This window comes from Coregonus lavaretus (genome assembly GCF_964263955.1).
Source record: "Coregonus lavaretus genome assembly, chromosome: 22".
Classification (NCBI taxonomy): Eukaryota; Metazoa; Chordata; class Actinopteri; order Salmoniformes; family Salmonidae; genus Coregonus; species Coregonus lavaretus.
Genome location: NC_140009.1, coordinates 17881814 through 17896541, shown reverse-complemented (window position 1 = coordinate 17896541; position 14728 = coordinate 17881814). Strand labels below are relative to the sequence as shown.

Here is a 14728-nt window from a genome sequence, read left to right as displayed (position 1 = left end):
TGTCAACTGGAATCTCAGCACTGTAGCTCACGTGGTCAGAATCAATTGTTGCGATTTGCATGGACAAGCACATCAGAGCCAGGGAACAGAGAAGTAACATGAAACCTATAAAGAGTTTGACAGCAAAGTGAGAGGCACTGTGAATAAAACAGCTTCAGTACTGAAGAGCTACTGGCTGTGCAGGTTTTTTGTTCCAACCCAGCAGTAACAGGCTAACTTAAGGAATAAGTTAATTGCTTTAAAATGAGACTTGAGCAGTGATCATGGGGAAAGTTATCTGCGACAGTCAACCAAGCCAATTAGGCTAGGCACTTCACATGAAAATGCTGTGGCACCAAATCAACAAAGCCATTAATATATTTGTTCTTTACATGAGACAAACCGTCAAAATTGTAATACAAAGCAATGGAAAGCAATTTTTTATTGCGCATATAAAAAATGTAAAAACGGCAAAACCTTTTTTTTTTGTTTAATAGGCTACACATGATCAAGTGTCACAAGAATGCAAGATACTTCTATTGACCAACCCCTTAAAACACAAAATATCTGTATTAATGGAGACTGAACACAAAGAAATAAGACTGGTTTATTGCAAGTTGTGGAAATAACATGTGAATGTTCAGTCTATAACACAGTATATCATTATAAAGACTGCATCATGTTGACCCTGTGACAGACCTTGCCGTTACTAAAATGTTGTCCGAAATCTGGACCTCTGCATCCACTTCACAGTCACAATAAGTATTATTACTATGCAACACGATTTCCTTGGTCCAAAATAGCTTGAGCAAAACAAAAGGATAACCTTAACAGTAAAAACAAAAAAACACCACCAATGTGGTATTTGTACACTCCCCCTCAAGGTGTAAGACAGTGGGAAATTGTCTAGCCCATGCTTACATCCATTCAATGGCAGCAGTCCTATTCTCTACCCTTCTCCCAATCCTAAATTTGCACTTGTACACACTCCACCTTATGGAATGGACTAATATGAGGAGTATTTTGGAAACAAGCGGTGGAAGGGTAGAGAATCAGATCACAACCAAGCTTTTGAATCCATGAAGAGAAGTGAAAGAGTGCACACTTCAGGAAGAAGAGGGAGAAACAGAATTGGGCTAGTGTTGTTTTCTCTCTCGCTCCCTTCTTCCCCAGTGGTTAAGTGCTCCCTCCCGCCCTCCCAACTAGTTAAGACCTGATGGACACTAGTGACGCCAGGTCACCGTACAGAGCATTCATGTAGTAGCTGAGACCTAGTCTATGTTCCAATACTTTTACATAGCTTCCTTTCCATACATACATCCTAATCTCTCACTTGACTGTTGCCCTGACAGGTCTGGAAAGGAAAGAGCAATACAGCAGAAACTCCACAGACCCAAAGAAGACAAAAGTATTGGAACACGATGCTGCTCATTTACGGCGCTCTGGCCCCTCCCCCTCTCACAGTCTGTGGGGGTTGACCCATTTGTATGTTCCTTCATATTGGAAACCGACCCTCTTTGAAAGCTCGTCTGCTTCTGTTGGACCCCGGCTAGGAAGAAGGAAAGGAACAAATCAATCACAAAATAACACCAAAAATATCACTGACAAATGAATGGGACTATTGACTTGCGATACTTCAAATCAAATGTATTGGTCACATACACATGGTTAGCAGATGTTATTGCGAGTGTAGCGAAATGCTTGTTCAACTGTTAATGGTAAATCTTACCTTCCATATATGTAGGGGGTGGGGGGAGGCTTCTCGCTCTCGATCTGATGAAGGAGAGGCGTAAAGATCCTCCAGGCTTCCCTCAGCTCATCACTGAGTGAAAAGAGAAGACATAATGTAAAGAGAGCACCACACTGCAATGCAGCCAATGGGGGAAAGAAACCCTATGGCACCATCTTGTGGACATAATTATAATGCAGGTTCATGGTCTTATTTGCATAACACAAACACCATGGCAACAGAGGGGACTTCTGAGCGAGACAGACAGCCAAGACAGCCTGACTGACCTTCTGACAAAGTGCATCTGGCTGCCACAGAAGACGTCCAGGATGAGACGCTCGTAGGCGTCGGGCAACTTCACATCCTGAGGAGAGAAAAGATAACAGTGAAAATTATGTCAATATGGTTGAACATTGTGCCAGTATATGGGTTACTAAAATGTGAGCGTGGCGAGGTAGTGTGTGTGGGTGTCTGTTTTCTATGAATGATTGTGTGTGTGTGTGTTCATTCAGTATCTCACCTTATATCTGCTCTTGTATGTGAGGTCCAGCTCAGTCTCCTCGGGGTGGAAGTACACTCCTGGTTTCTTGCTCATCATCTTGGCGTAGACGGCCTCGTTGGGCTGCACACGCACCACCAGCTCATTCCTACGACACTGCGCTCCAAAGATGTCCCCCGGAACATCCGTGAATTGCAACCGCACCTCCGCTTTCCTCTCGTTCAGGGCTTTGCCACAGCGCAGGATGAAGGGAACACCTTTGGAAGAACAGAGTTATTACAGTTATTTCTGAGGAGTGAGCTGGTTTGACCAGACAGTGAAAGCACAACAAGCAAGTCTGTGATAGAAAGAAAGCCGAGGTTCTCAATTGGTAGAGCATGGCGCTTGTAACGCCAGGGTAGTGGGTTCAATCCCCGGGACCACCCATACGTAAAAATGTATGCAGACATGACTGTAAGTCGCTTTGGATAAAAGTGTCTGCTAAATGGCATATTATTATTTGTAAGTCGCTCTGGATAAGAGCGTCTGCTAAATGACGTAAATGTAAATGTATTATTCTCACCATCCCAGCGCTCGTTGTGCACGTAGAGCACAGCTGTGGTGAAGGTGGCCTGGGTGGAGCCTTTGGGTACAGTGGGGTCGTCAAGGTAACCCAGCTTGGCGTCCCCCTCTCCCTCTGGGTCACCAACGTACTGTCCCAACACCACATCTGACATGGTAATGGGGGCAATGCACTTCAGCACCTTCACCTGCAGGGGGAGACAGTGGTCAGGGAGAGAGTGAGTACAAAGTGATCGGTTTTAAGTCTACTTGTTTATTCTGTTTGGTTTTACTACCTATTAAAGATTTGTATCAGTCGTTTTCTGGACGGGGGCCAATGGTGGAGTCAAGTGAAGACATGTGTTTTGGGCTTTAGTTTGTGTCCATGTTGCTGTACCTTTTCATCCCTGACATCATCAGAGCTGGTGGAGGCAGGCTTCTCCATGGCAACCAGCGAGAGCATCTGGAGCAAGTGGTTCTGCATGACATCCCTGAAAAGAAATGTTTATACAGAATTGAGGGTGAGATAAGTTACAAACATGGCACAAATAAATGCCTTCATTGAGGTTTGATTTCATTGAGCACTAAGGCAGTTCTCCTCACCGGATGATTCCAAAGTCGTCAAAGTAGCCGCCCCGGCCCTGGGTGCCGAAGGGTTCTTTGAAGGTGAGGACCACACAAGCTATGCTGTCCCTGTTCCAGATAGGCCCAAAGATCCGGTTCCCAAACCTGGAATATTTACCACTGTTTAACCTCAGCCTTATTGACATGGACAAAGATGCAAACAACTGTCTGTGGCAAGGTTTATTCATGTTGTTCTCTCTAACTCCAAGCAAAGAGAGTGAGGGACAGAGACTGCAATAGAGAATAGAAAAACAGAGTGTAGCCTGTATTTGTCCTGTACAGTGGCTTGTGAAAGTATTCACCCCCCTTGGCATTTTTCCTATTTTGTTGACTTATAACCTGGAATTAAAATGGATTTTTGGGGGGTTTGTATCATTTGATTTACACAACATGTCTACCACTTTGAAGATGCAAAATATTTATTATTGTGAAACAAACAAGAAATAAGACAAAGAAACAGAGAACTTGAGCGTGCATAGCTATTCACCCCCCCTGAGTCAATACTTTGTAGAGCCACCTTTTGCAGCAATTACAGCCGCAAGTCTCTTGGGATATGTCTCTATAAGCATGGCACATCTAGCCACTGGGATTTTAGCCCATTCTTCAACGGCAAAACTGCTCCAGCTCCTTCAAGTTGGATGGGTTCCGCTGGTGTACAGCAATCTTTAAGTCATACCACAGATTATCAATTGGATTGAGGTCTGGGCTTTGACTAGGCCATTCCAAGACATTTCAATGTTTCCCCTTAAACCACTCGAGTGTTGCTTTAGCAGTATGCTTAGGGTCATTGTCCTGCTGGAAGGTGAACCTCCGTCCCAGTCTCAAATCTCTGGAAGACTGAAACAGGTTTCCCTCAAGAATTTCCCTGTATTTAGCACCATCCATCATTCCTTCAATTCTGACCAGTTTCCCAGTCCCTGCCGATTAAAAACATCCCCCAGCATGATGCTGCCACCACCATGCTTCACTGTGGGGATGGTATTCTCAGGGTGATGAGAGACAGACATTGCGTTTTCCTTGATGGCCAAAAATCTCAATCTGACCAGAGTACCTTCTTCCATATGTTTGGGGGAGTATCCCACATACATTTTGGCGAACACCAAACGTGTTTGATAATTTTTTTCTTTAAGCAATGGCTTTTTTCTAGCCACTCTTCCGTAAAGCCCAGCTCTGTGGAGTGTACAGTTTAAAGTGGTCCTATGGAGAGATACTTCAATCTCCGCTGTGGAGCTTTGCAGCTCCTTCAGGGTTATCTTTGGTCTCTTTGTTGCCTCTCTGATTAATGCCCTTCTTGCCTGGTCCGTGAGTTTTGGTGGTCGGCCCTCTCTTGGCAGGTTTGTTGTGGTGCCATATTCTTTCAATTTTTTAATAATGGATTTAAAATGGTGTTCCGTGGGATGTTCAAAGTTTCGGATATTTTTTTATAACCTAACCCTGATCTGTACTTCTCCACAACTTTGTCCCTGACCTGTATGGAGAGCTCCTTGGTCTTCATGGTGCCGCTTGCTTGGTGGTGCCCCTTGCTTAGTTGGCCTTTAAGAACAGGTGTATATATACTGAGATCATGTGACAGATCATGTGACACTTAAATAAAGTCCACCTGTGTGCAATCTAACTAATTATGTGACTTCTGAAGGTAATTGGTTGCACCAGATCTTATTTAGGGGCTTCATAGCAAAGGGGGTGAATACATATACACGCACCACTTTTCCGTTATTTATTTTGGATAATTATTTCAAACAAGTTATTTTTTTCATTTCACTTCACCAATTTTGACTATTTTGTGTATGTCCATTACATGAAATCCAAATAAAAATCAATTTAAATTACAGGTTGTAATGCAACAAAATAGGAAAAACGCCAAGGGGGGTGAATACTTTTGCAAGGCACTGTACCTGAGGACCATGAGGTTCTGCACCATCTCCTTGCCCAGGTAGTGGTCTATGCGGTAGATCTGGTCCTCAGTGAACAGGGAAGAGAGGTGGGTGGACAGCTCCTCTGAGCTCTGCAGGTCACGACCAAATGGCTTCTCCACAATCACCCTGTTCCAGCCCCTACTAAAAACACACAGATAGGAGGGGAGGTAAGCATGTTTTGGTTATTAAACAGCGGAAGAGGGGAAAGCTAATCTAATGAGCAACTCTCCCCAGACAAGACCAATTACATAAAGCAAGTGGATTAAATATGACCAGGCCTGTTCCAGTCCCTAGCAACACCACAGAAGAGGATTGAGAGGAGAGGCAGTCAGAGCAAGACATGACAGGGTTACTGACTTGGTACTCATGCAGTGGTGCTTGATGTTTTTGGTGACGTCGTGGTAGACGCTGGGCGGCAGGGCGAGGTAGAAGAGGCGGTTGGCCTCGCTCCCCCCAGGCAGGGACAACAGGTGGGTGTGGAGGTTGGAGAAGGCACTCTCCTCCGTGTACTTCCCACTGACATAAGAGTTACGGCTGAAGAACACCGACAACCGCTCCGCCTCAGAGTCTGCCACCTGGGACCACAGAGAGATAGTAATGATGTCATATGTCTATGGTTTTAACATGCATACAGTGGGGGAAAAAGTATTTAGTCAGCCACCAATTGTGCAAGTTCTCCCACTTAAAAAGATGAGAGAGGCCTGTAATTTTCATCATAGGTACACGTCAACTATGACAGACAAATTGAGAGAAAGAAAATCCAGAAAATCACATTGTAGGATTTTTAATGAATTTATTGGCAAATTATGGTGGAAAATAAGTATTTGGTCAATAACAAAAGTTTCTCAATACTTTGTTATATACCCTTTGTTGGCAATGACACAGGTCAAACGTTTTCTGTAAGTCTTCACAAGGTTTTCACACACTGTTGCTGGTATTTTGGCCCATTCCTCCATGCAGATCTCCTCTAGAGCAGTGATGTTTTGGGGCTGTCGCTGGGCAACACGGACTTTCAACTCCCTCCAAAGATTTTCTATGGGGTTGAGATCTGGAGACTGGCTAGGCCACTCCAAGACCTTGAAATGCTTCTTACGAATCCACTCCGTTGCCCGGGCGGTGTGTTTGGGATCATTGTCATGCTGAAAGACCCAGCCACGTTTCATCTTCAATGCCCTTGCTGATGGAAGGAGGTTTTCACTCAAATCTCACGATACATGGCCCCATTAATTCTTTCCTTTACACGGATCAGTCGTCCTGGTCCCTTTGCAGAAAAACAGCCCCAAAGCATGATGTTTCCACCCCCATGCTTCACAGTAGGTATGGTGTTCTTTGGATGCAACTCAGCATTCTTTGTCCTCCAAACACGACGAGTTGAGTTTTTACCAAAAAGTTATATTTTGGTTTCATTTGACCATATGACATTCTCCCAATCCTCTTCTGGATCATCCAAATGCACTCTAGCAAACTTCAGACGGGCCTGGACATGTACTGGCTTAAGCAGGGGGACACGTCTGGCACTGCAGGATTTGAATCCCTGGCGGCGTAGTGTGTTACTGATGGCAGGCTTTGTTACTTTGGTCCCAGCTCTCTGCAGGTCATTCACTAGGTCCCCCCGTGTGGTTCTGGGATTTTTGCTCACCGTTCTTGTGATCATTTTGACACCACAGGGTGAGATCTTGCGTGGAGCCCCAGATGGAGGGAGATTATCAGTGGTCTTGTATGTCTTCCATTTCCTAATAATTGCTCCCACAGTTGATTTCTTCAAACCAAGCTCCTTACCTATTGCAGATTCAGTCTTCCCAGCCTGGTGCAGGTCTACAATTTTGTTTCTGGTGTCCTTTGACAGCTCTTTGGTCTTGGCCATAGTGGAGTTTGGAGTGTGACTGTTTGAGGTTGTGGACAGGTGTCTTTTATACTGATAACAAGTTCAAACAGGTGCCATTTATACAGGTAACGAGTGGAGGACAGAGGAGCCTCTTAAAGAAGAAGTTACAGGTCTGTGAGAGCCAGAAATCTTGCTTGTTTATAGGTGACCAAATACTTATTTTCCACCATAATTTGCAAATAAATTCATTAAAAATCCTACAATGTGATTTTCTGGATTTTTTTTCTCTCAATTTGTCTGTCATAGTTGACGTGTACCTATGATGAAAATTACAGGCCTCTCTCATCTTTTTAAGTGGGAGAACTTGCACAATTGGTGGCTGACTAAATACTTTTTTTCCCCCACTGTACATATGCATTAACTCACTCAGTGTAAAAAATGTGGATCAATGTGTAATGCTAGATAATGTGTTGATGGGAAAGAATCACCTTCATATAGGGCATGGAGGCATTTTTGATGGCATCCACCGTGAGGTCTGAGCGGGCAAAGCCCACAAAGTGAGTCTGTTCAGGGAGGAGACCATCTCTAAACAACCACCTGAGTGAGGGGGGGAGAACAGAAAGGAGGCTCATTAGACAGGAGTTTTTACTCATCACTTGACAACTCAGAGAAAAAGAGGGGTTGACTGCTTATTACACGAAAATCCAGTGCAAACAGCTGCCCTGTGATAGACTTCTCATTTTAAGACTAAAGAGGCTGCACACTCACCATAGAGTTGGGTAGATTTTCTTTTTGGCTAGATCCCCCTAAAGAGAAACATATGAACATTATTAACACAAAACCAGATTAGTCACCTCTACAATGTTGACTGAAACAGAGGCTAGCTTGGCACTACAGGCAGACCGTTCATTCAGGTCTGTCAGTGTGGTGATTATTAGTACAGTGACTTACAATTAGTGCATTCATCTTAAAATAGCTAGGTGAGACAACATCACAATTGTATAAAGTACATTTTCCCTCAAAGTATTTATCAGCAAAGTGTGTGGGGGGGGTCATAGTGAGAGTTACTTAAGACACTTTTCAAAGAGGTAAGGTTGACGTTTTCAAAAGATGGGTAGGGACTCCGCTGTCCTGACTTTAGGGGGAAGCTTGTGCCACCATTGGGGTGCCAGGACAGAGAAGAGCTTGGACTGGGCTGAGCGGGAGCTGCCCTCCTGTAGGGGTGGGAGGGCCAAGAGACCAGAGGTGGCAGTACAGAGTGCTCGGATTGGGATGTAGGGTTTGAGCATAGCCTGAAGGTAAGGAGGTGCAGTTCCCCTTGCTGTTCCGTAGGCAAGCACCATGGTCTTGAAGATGATGCGAGCTTCGACTGGAACCTAGTGGAGTATGCGGAGGAGCGTGGTGACATTGGAGAACATAGGGAGGTTGAACACCAAGCGGGCTTTGTTTGCCACTTGTTTGTCATTTGGGGGAAAACTTAAACATAATAATCATCCGAATGGCCTTATGGACTATTATTTGTGTCCTATTCCAGTGAGTTGTTGTGTCTTTAATGACTCAATGGGTTACACCTTTAAACTGATATGCATTAGCCTATGCCCCAGTCTGTCCATGACTGCTGGCCTTCTGTCCCGCCTCAGCTGAGAGAAAAATCCAAACTGAGGGCGACTTGACAAACACCCTCCAATCACATGTCTCTCGTCATTCTTCAGTTAATCATGAATATTTACTAACCGTTTAAATTGGCACAGTGACTATAATGAGGCCATGTCGAGTGAGGTGGTGTGTGTGCCTGCGGTGTGTTTTTGTGTGCATGTAACACCAGCTGATGATTGGTGTGTGCTTGCTGAGTGTCAAGGACAGACTGCAGCATTGCACACAAAGCATATTTTACAGTAACCTATGTAGTAGTACATCACTGTTCCCAAAAACCACCAGACACCACAAGGCTATGCCTTACCACCATTACCCTTCCCCCATCCTGATTCCCAACATGCTTCTCTATTACCTTCATTATGAAAGGGAACTGCACTATTCAGCTCTCACACCACTCCTTTCAACCAAGAGAAAATAGAGTGGGAGAACCTAGCCTAGATGGAAAAGTGGGCGGAAGAATGAAACATCTGAGCTACTCTCCGACAGTACAGTTTATCAGTTAACTGGGCAGGTGTTACAGGCCAGTAGAGAAGAAGGAAACATGAAAAAACAGTGTAGGCCTAAAGAGGAGGGTGACATTTCTAGAGAAGGAAATACTGTAAGAAAATACAACTTCAAAGTGACTGGACTGAGTCACTGAATTGATCATCCTTGTAGGTACAGATAGGAGGAGAGAATTAATGGCTATGGGAAATATGACATTCTGACTCGTTAGGCTATCTCTATGTGACTGGGGAACATACAGTCAGTAAGCTGAGTTGGTCAACAAAATATCAGTTCATACACTATGATTGGCCAACAAACTGTCTTTGCGCAACATGATTGACTAACAAACTGTTTGAGCTGACCATGATTGGCTAACAAACGGTCTGTGTCCAAACCATAATGTCAAGGTTCATGATTGTTGGTTCTCTTTGTATCAAGGCCAGACTACAGAGAGCTGAAGTGTTTCTGGGGTTGCTTAGTTACTCAAGCTCTGTGTAATGTGTCTCAATGAAATTTCTACATTTCCTCAAACAGTCATGTGCAACCCCTCTTGTCCGTTTTGAGGTTTCAACACACCGTTCTCACTAAATGTGTTCCCTTCTCTGTCCACCTAAAATCTATTATAAAGTGTGTATAAAATAGGTATAACTGAACAAAAAATAACAATGATTCTGGGAAAATACTCATATGTGCCTAGGCCAAATGTATCCTAATATATGCAGTTTGGTAGCCTACATTTAGTAAATAGTTAATCTAATGCAAATTTGATCGATCTTAAACTACCTCAGAATGGATTACTGGTTTCATTTCATCATATTGGTCCTGTGTGGCTCAGCCGGTAGAGCATGGCGCTTGCAATGCCAAAGGTTGTGGGTTCGATTCCTGCTGGGGCCGCCATATGTAAAATGTATTCACGCATGACTGTAAGTTGGTTTGGATAAAAGCGTCTTAAATGGCACACATTTTCAGAGTATTTCATAACCTCAAGTGATTCACTTATTTTATCAATGACTCTCTAAAATATGCATCCAACACACACATACATTCACAACTTTTGTAATTATAAAAATTAAATTGCCTGTGCTGTGGAGTGCCAAAACTTGCAGGGTCATTCATCAATAATCAAAGTAGCCTCTAATTCCCCCACATTCCCTCGCATCTTCCCTATCTCACCGATGCTCCCATGATGATGAAGATGTGAGCGTCAGACTGATGGAACTCTTCGTCCTCATGCAGCTCCTTCCGCAGCTCCCCGAACACCTCAGACCGAGAGAGGGGAATGGCACTCATTTTTCCTAGGCAAAGGTAAATGTCAAAAACGAGTTATTATCAAGAACAAGATTGGCCTAACCAGGGAACTTGAACAGCCTAGAGTCTATAAACCATCATAAACACAAATCATATGATAAAGGTATTACACAGCCATTTGTTCAGTACTGCATTATACACATTTGGTAAAGAATAGGCCTACCCTTTCTGGTCATAGGCTGATAGGAAATAATCAAGATGTATTGTGTGCCACCTTCAAAAACAGTACTCTTATCTTACCTACAATGGGGAGAACAAGTATTTGATACACTGCCGATTTTGCAGGTTTTCCTACTTACAAAGCATGTAGAGGTCTGTAATTATTATCATAGGTACACTTCAACTGTGAGAGACGGAATCTAAAACAAAAATCCAGAAAATCACATTGTATGATTTTTAAGTAATTCATTTGCATTTTATTGCATGACATAAGTATTTGATACATCAGAAAAGCAGAACTTAATATTTGGTACAGAAACCTTTGTTTGCAATTACAGAGATCATACGTTTCCTGTAGGTCTTGACCAGGTTTGCACACACTGCAGCAGGGATTTTGGCCCACTCCTCCATACAGACCTTCTCCAGATCCTTCAGGTTTCGGGGCTGTCGCTGGGCAATACGGACTTTCAGCTCCCTCCAAAGATTTTCTATTGGGTTCAGGTCTGGAGACTGGCTAGGCCACTCCAGGACCTTGAGATGCTTCTTACGGAGCCACTCCTTAGTTGCCCTGGCTGTGTGTTTTGGGTCGTTGTCATGCTGGAAGAGCCAGCCACGACCCATCTTCAGTGCTCTTACTGAGGGAAGGAGGTTGTTGGCCAAGATCTCGCGATACATGGCCCTATCCATCCTCCCCTCAATATGGTGCAGTCGTCCTAGCATCCCCAAAGAATGATGTTTCCACCTCCATGCTTCACGGTTGGGATGGTGTTCTTGGGGTTGTACTCATCCTTCTTCTTCCTCCAAACACGGCGAGTGGAGTTTAGACCAAAAAGCTATATTCTTGTCTCATCAGACCACATGACCTTCTCCCATTCCTCCTCTGGATCATCCAGATGGTCATTGGCAAACTTCAGACGGGCCTGGACATGCGCTGGCTTGAGCAGGGGGACCTTGCGTGCGCTGCAGGATTTTAATCCATGACGGCGTAGTGTGTTGCTAATGGTTTTCTTTGAGACTCTAGTTCTGGGCTGATCCCTCACCTTCCTCATGATCATTGATGCCCCACGAGGTGAGATCTTGCATGGAGCCCCAGACCGAGGGTGATTGACCGTCATCTTGAACTTCTTCCATTTTCTAATAATTGCGCCAACAGTTGTTGCCTTCTCACCAAGCTGCTTGCCTATTGTCCTGTAGCCCATCCCAGCCTTGTGCAGGTCTACAATTTTATCCCTGATGTCCTTACACAGCTCTCTGGTCTTGGCCATTGTGGAGAGGTTGGAGTCTGTTTGATTGAGTGTGTGGACAGGTGTCTTTTATACAGGTAACGAGTTCAAACAGGTGCAGTTAATACAGGTAATGAGTGGAGAACAGGAGGGCTTCTTAAAGAAAAACTAACAGGTCTGTGAGAGCCGGAATTCTTACTGGTTGGTAGGTGATCAAATACTTATGTCATGCAATAAAATGCAAATTAATTACAAAAAAATCATACAATGTAATTTTCTGGATTTTTGTTTTAGATTCCATCTCTCACAGTTGAAATGTACCTATGATAAAAATTACAGACCTCTACATGCTTTGTATGTAGGAAAACCTGCAAAATCGGCAGTGTATCAAATACTTGTTCTCCCCACTGTACATGGCAATGGGTTATAACTAAGTCCTGGTTTAGCACCTCTTCTAAATCAAGATACATTGTTTCTATACACTGAGTGTACAAAACATTAAGAACACCTGCTCTTTCCATGACAGACTGACCAAGTGAAAGCTATGATCCCTTATTGATGTCACTTGTTAAATCCACTTCAAATCAGTGTAGATATAGGGAAGGAGACAGGTTAAATAATGATTTTTAAGCCTCGAGACATGGCTTGTGTGTGTGCCATTCAGAGTGTGAATGGGCAAAGAAACAGATTTAAGTGCCTTTGAACAGAGTATGGTAATTGGTGCCAGGCGTCAAGAACTGCAACACTGCTGGGTTTTTTACGCTCAACAGTTTCCATGTGTATCATGAACGGTCCACCACCCAAAGGAGGGAGGGAGGGGGGCGCAATATTAGGAAGGTGTTCCTAATGTTTGGTATACTCAGTGTATATAGTTATTCTGTCACATAATCTGAAAGTAGAATAGACAAGATCAATAAAATAAGCACACATCTACAAGATTCTTTATGCAAGACGAGACATGTTACATCACTATTTCTGTAAGCTACAGTAATCATACCAGTTCCTTGTTGTGCAATGGCAACACTGGCAGGTCTCTCTTGGGTCAGGTAACGTTAGAGGACCCACACGAGCAGGGAGAGGGGTCAACGGTCCAAAATTGTTATATTAAATACAAATTTACAGACTGCGCACATAAGCGTTCTCTACTTTGCAGACACACATAGTGACAACACACCATCAACTATAATGTTATTAGCCAAATCCTCAGCCCAATCCCGTATTTAAAATGGCCAAACCTAGCTAGCCGTGCTGTGACCACTGAAATAATACTGACTGGGCACATGTATTTACCTCGGCACGCTAACTAGCCGAATTTGCACCTGTAACGTTACAAGGTAAATTAGCTAGCAAGCAAACTATGCATGCTCTGTACACAATATTTGGATCTAGGTTACCCATCAAAGTAACTAGCTATAAATTACACAAGTTTCTTTAATGACACATACCATACTGCCACTAAAACATCCCATCACGTTCGTGGCTGTTTTGACAGCATGACAATAATGTAGCAGCAAAATTACCTGCTAGCGCGCGGCCAACTGTCAAGCTGTTCGTAAGCAGACGAATACCTTTACAAAACAAAATACGTTTACTTACTTCCAGCCATTTCCAAATCAAACTATTAGCTGAGAATGTTGCGATAACAGAGCTATCCTCGCCCGATACTTCCGTAAATTTACAAGCCCCAAAATGTATTGCAGTTTCTTTCGTCCCTGTCGAAATGACACAATCGAATTCAGTGATTTTATTGGTTTAGAGAGGAACTCACCAGCGCTCGAGCCACTTCCCATCACTGTGGGCTCCAATGACGTCACATTTCCAAGTCCCACAAAAAGATGGGTGGGGCGTGGTTCTCTGTACACTCTTCAGAGAAAAAACACCAATAAAAGTGAAGAAATAGCCCTGACTGACATGCGAGTGGATATGTAGGAGAGGGGCTAGTTTGACCAACCTGGGTCAACTACCGGACAATATACTTTCTGGGATTATAAATACAGTAATGTATAAACCACATGAACATGGAAGAGACACGAAACACTGCTAATTCTAAATAATAAACGTAAGTCAACAGATCATCAGCTGGTATGGAAGATCCTTGTTAGTCCACTATCTGGAAATACTTCCTTTCACAGGAGAACATAAGAATTTCTCTGCTTATGCTTGATTTCATCATCCATGATACATGCCACACACAGTATTGCCTACACATATACAGTGGGGGAAAAAAGTATTTAGCCACCAATTGTGCAAGTTCTCCCACTTAAAAAGATGAGAGGCCTGTAATTTTCATCATAGGTACAAGTCAACTATGACAGACAAAATGAGGAAAAAAAATCCAGAAAATCACATTGTAGGATTTTTAATGAATTTATTTGCAGATTATGGTGGAAAATAAGTATTTGGTCAACAACAAAAGTTTCTCAATACTTTGTTATATACCCTTTGTTGGCAATGACACAGGTCAAACCTTTTCTGTAAGTCTTCACAAGGTTTTCACACACTGTTGCTGGTATTTTGGCCGATTCCTCCATGCAGATCTCCTCTAGAGCAGTGATGTTTTGGGGCTGTCGCTGAGCAACACAGACTTTCAACTCCCTCCAAAGATTTTCTATGGGGTTGAGATCTGGAGACTGGCTAGGCCACTCCAGGACCTTGAAATGCTTCTTACGAAGCCACTCCTTCATTGCCCGGGCGGTGTGTTTGGGTGCATTGTCATGCTGAAAGACCCAGCCACGTTTCATCTTCAATGCCCTTGCTGATGGAAGGAGGTTTTGACTCAAAATC

The 14728-nt window shown here is 43.5% G+C and overlaps 1 protein-coding gene across 5 annotated transcripts; it reads right to left on the bottom strand.

Moving 5' to 3' along the window:
• Positions 1-572: 572 nt before the first annotated feature.
• On the bottom strand, positions 573-13685 carry LOC311150114 (glucose-6-phosphate 1-dehydrogenase). 5 transcript variants are annotated; one of them, XM_084187401.1, is made up of 14 exons: positions 13541-13685; positions 12942-12980; positions 10428-10549; positions 7881-7918; positions 7601-7709; positions 5645-5862; positions 5267-5425; positions 3351-3476; positions 3145-3238; positions 2770-2956; positions 2229-2464; positions 1996-2072; positions 1709-1801; positions 573-1528 (listed from the first exon to the last, which is right to left on the bottom strand). In XM_084187401.1, exons 1-14 carry the CDS (start codon positions 13548-13550, stop codon positions 1438-1440), a joined length of 1599 nt encoding a protein of 532 aa, XP_084043527.1. In that variant the 5' UTR covers positions 13551-13685; the 3' UTR covers positions 573-1437. The 5 variants fall into 5 exon arrangements, with proteins under 5 accessions (XP_084043527.1, XP_084043526.1, XP_084043529.1 ...); XM_084187400.1 differs by having other exon boundaries at positions 5267-5428; positions 13541-13684; XM_084187403.1 differs by lacking the exon at positions 13541-13685 and adding an exon at positions 13465-13491 and having other exon boundaries at positions 5267-5428.
• Positions 13686-14728: the final 1043 nt, after the last annotated feature.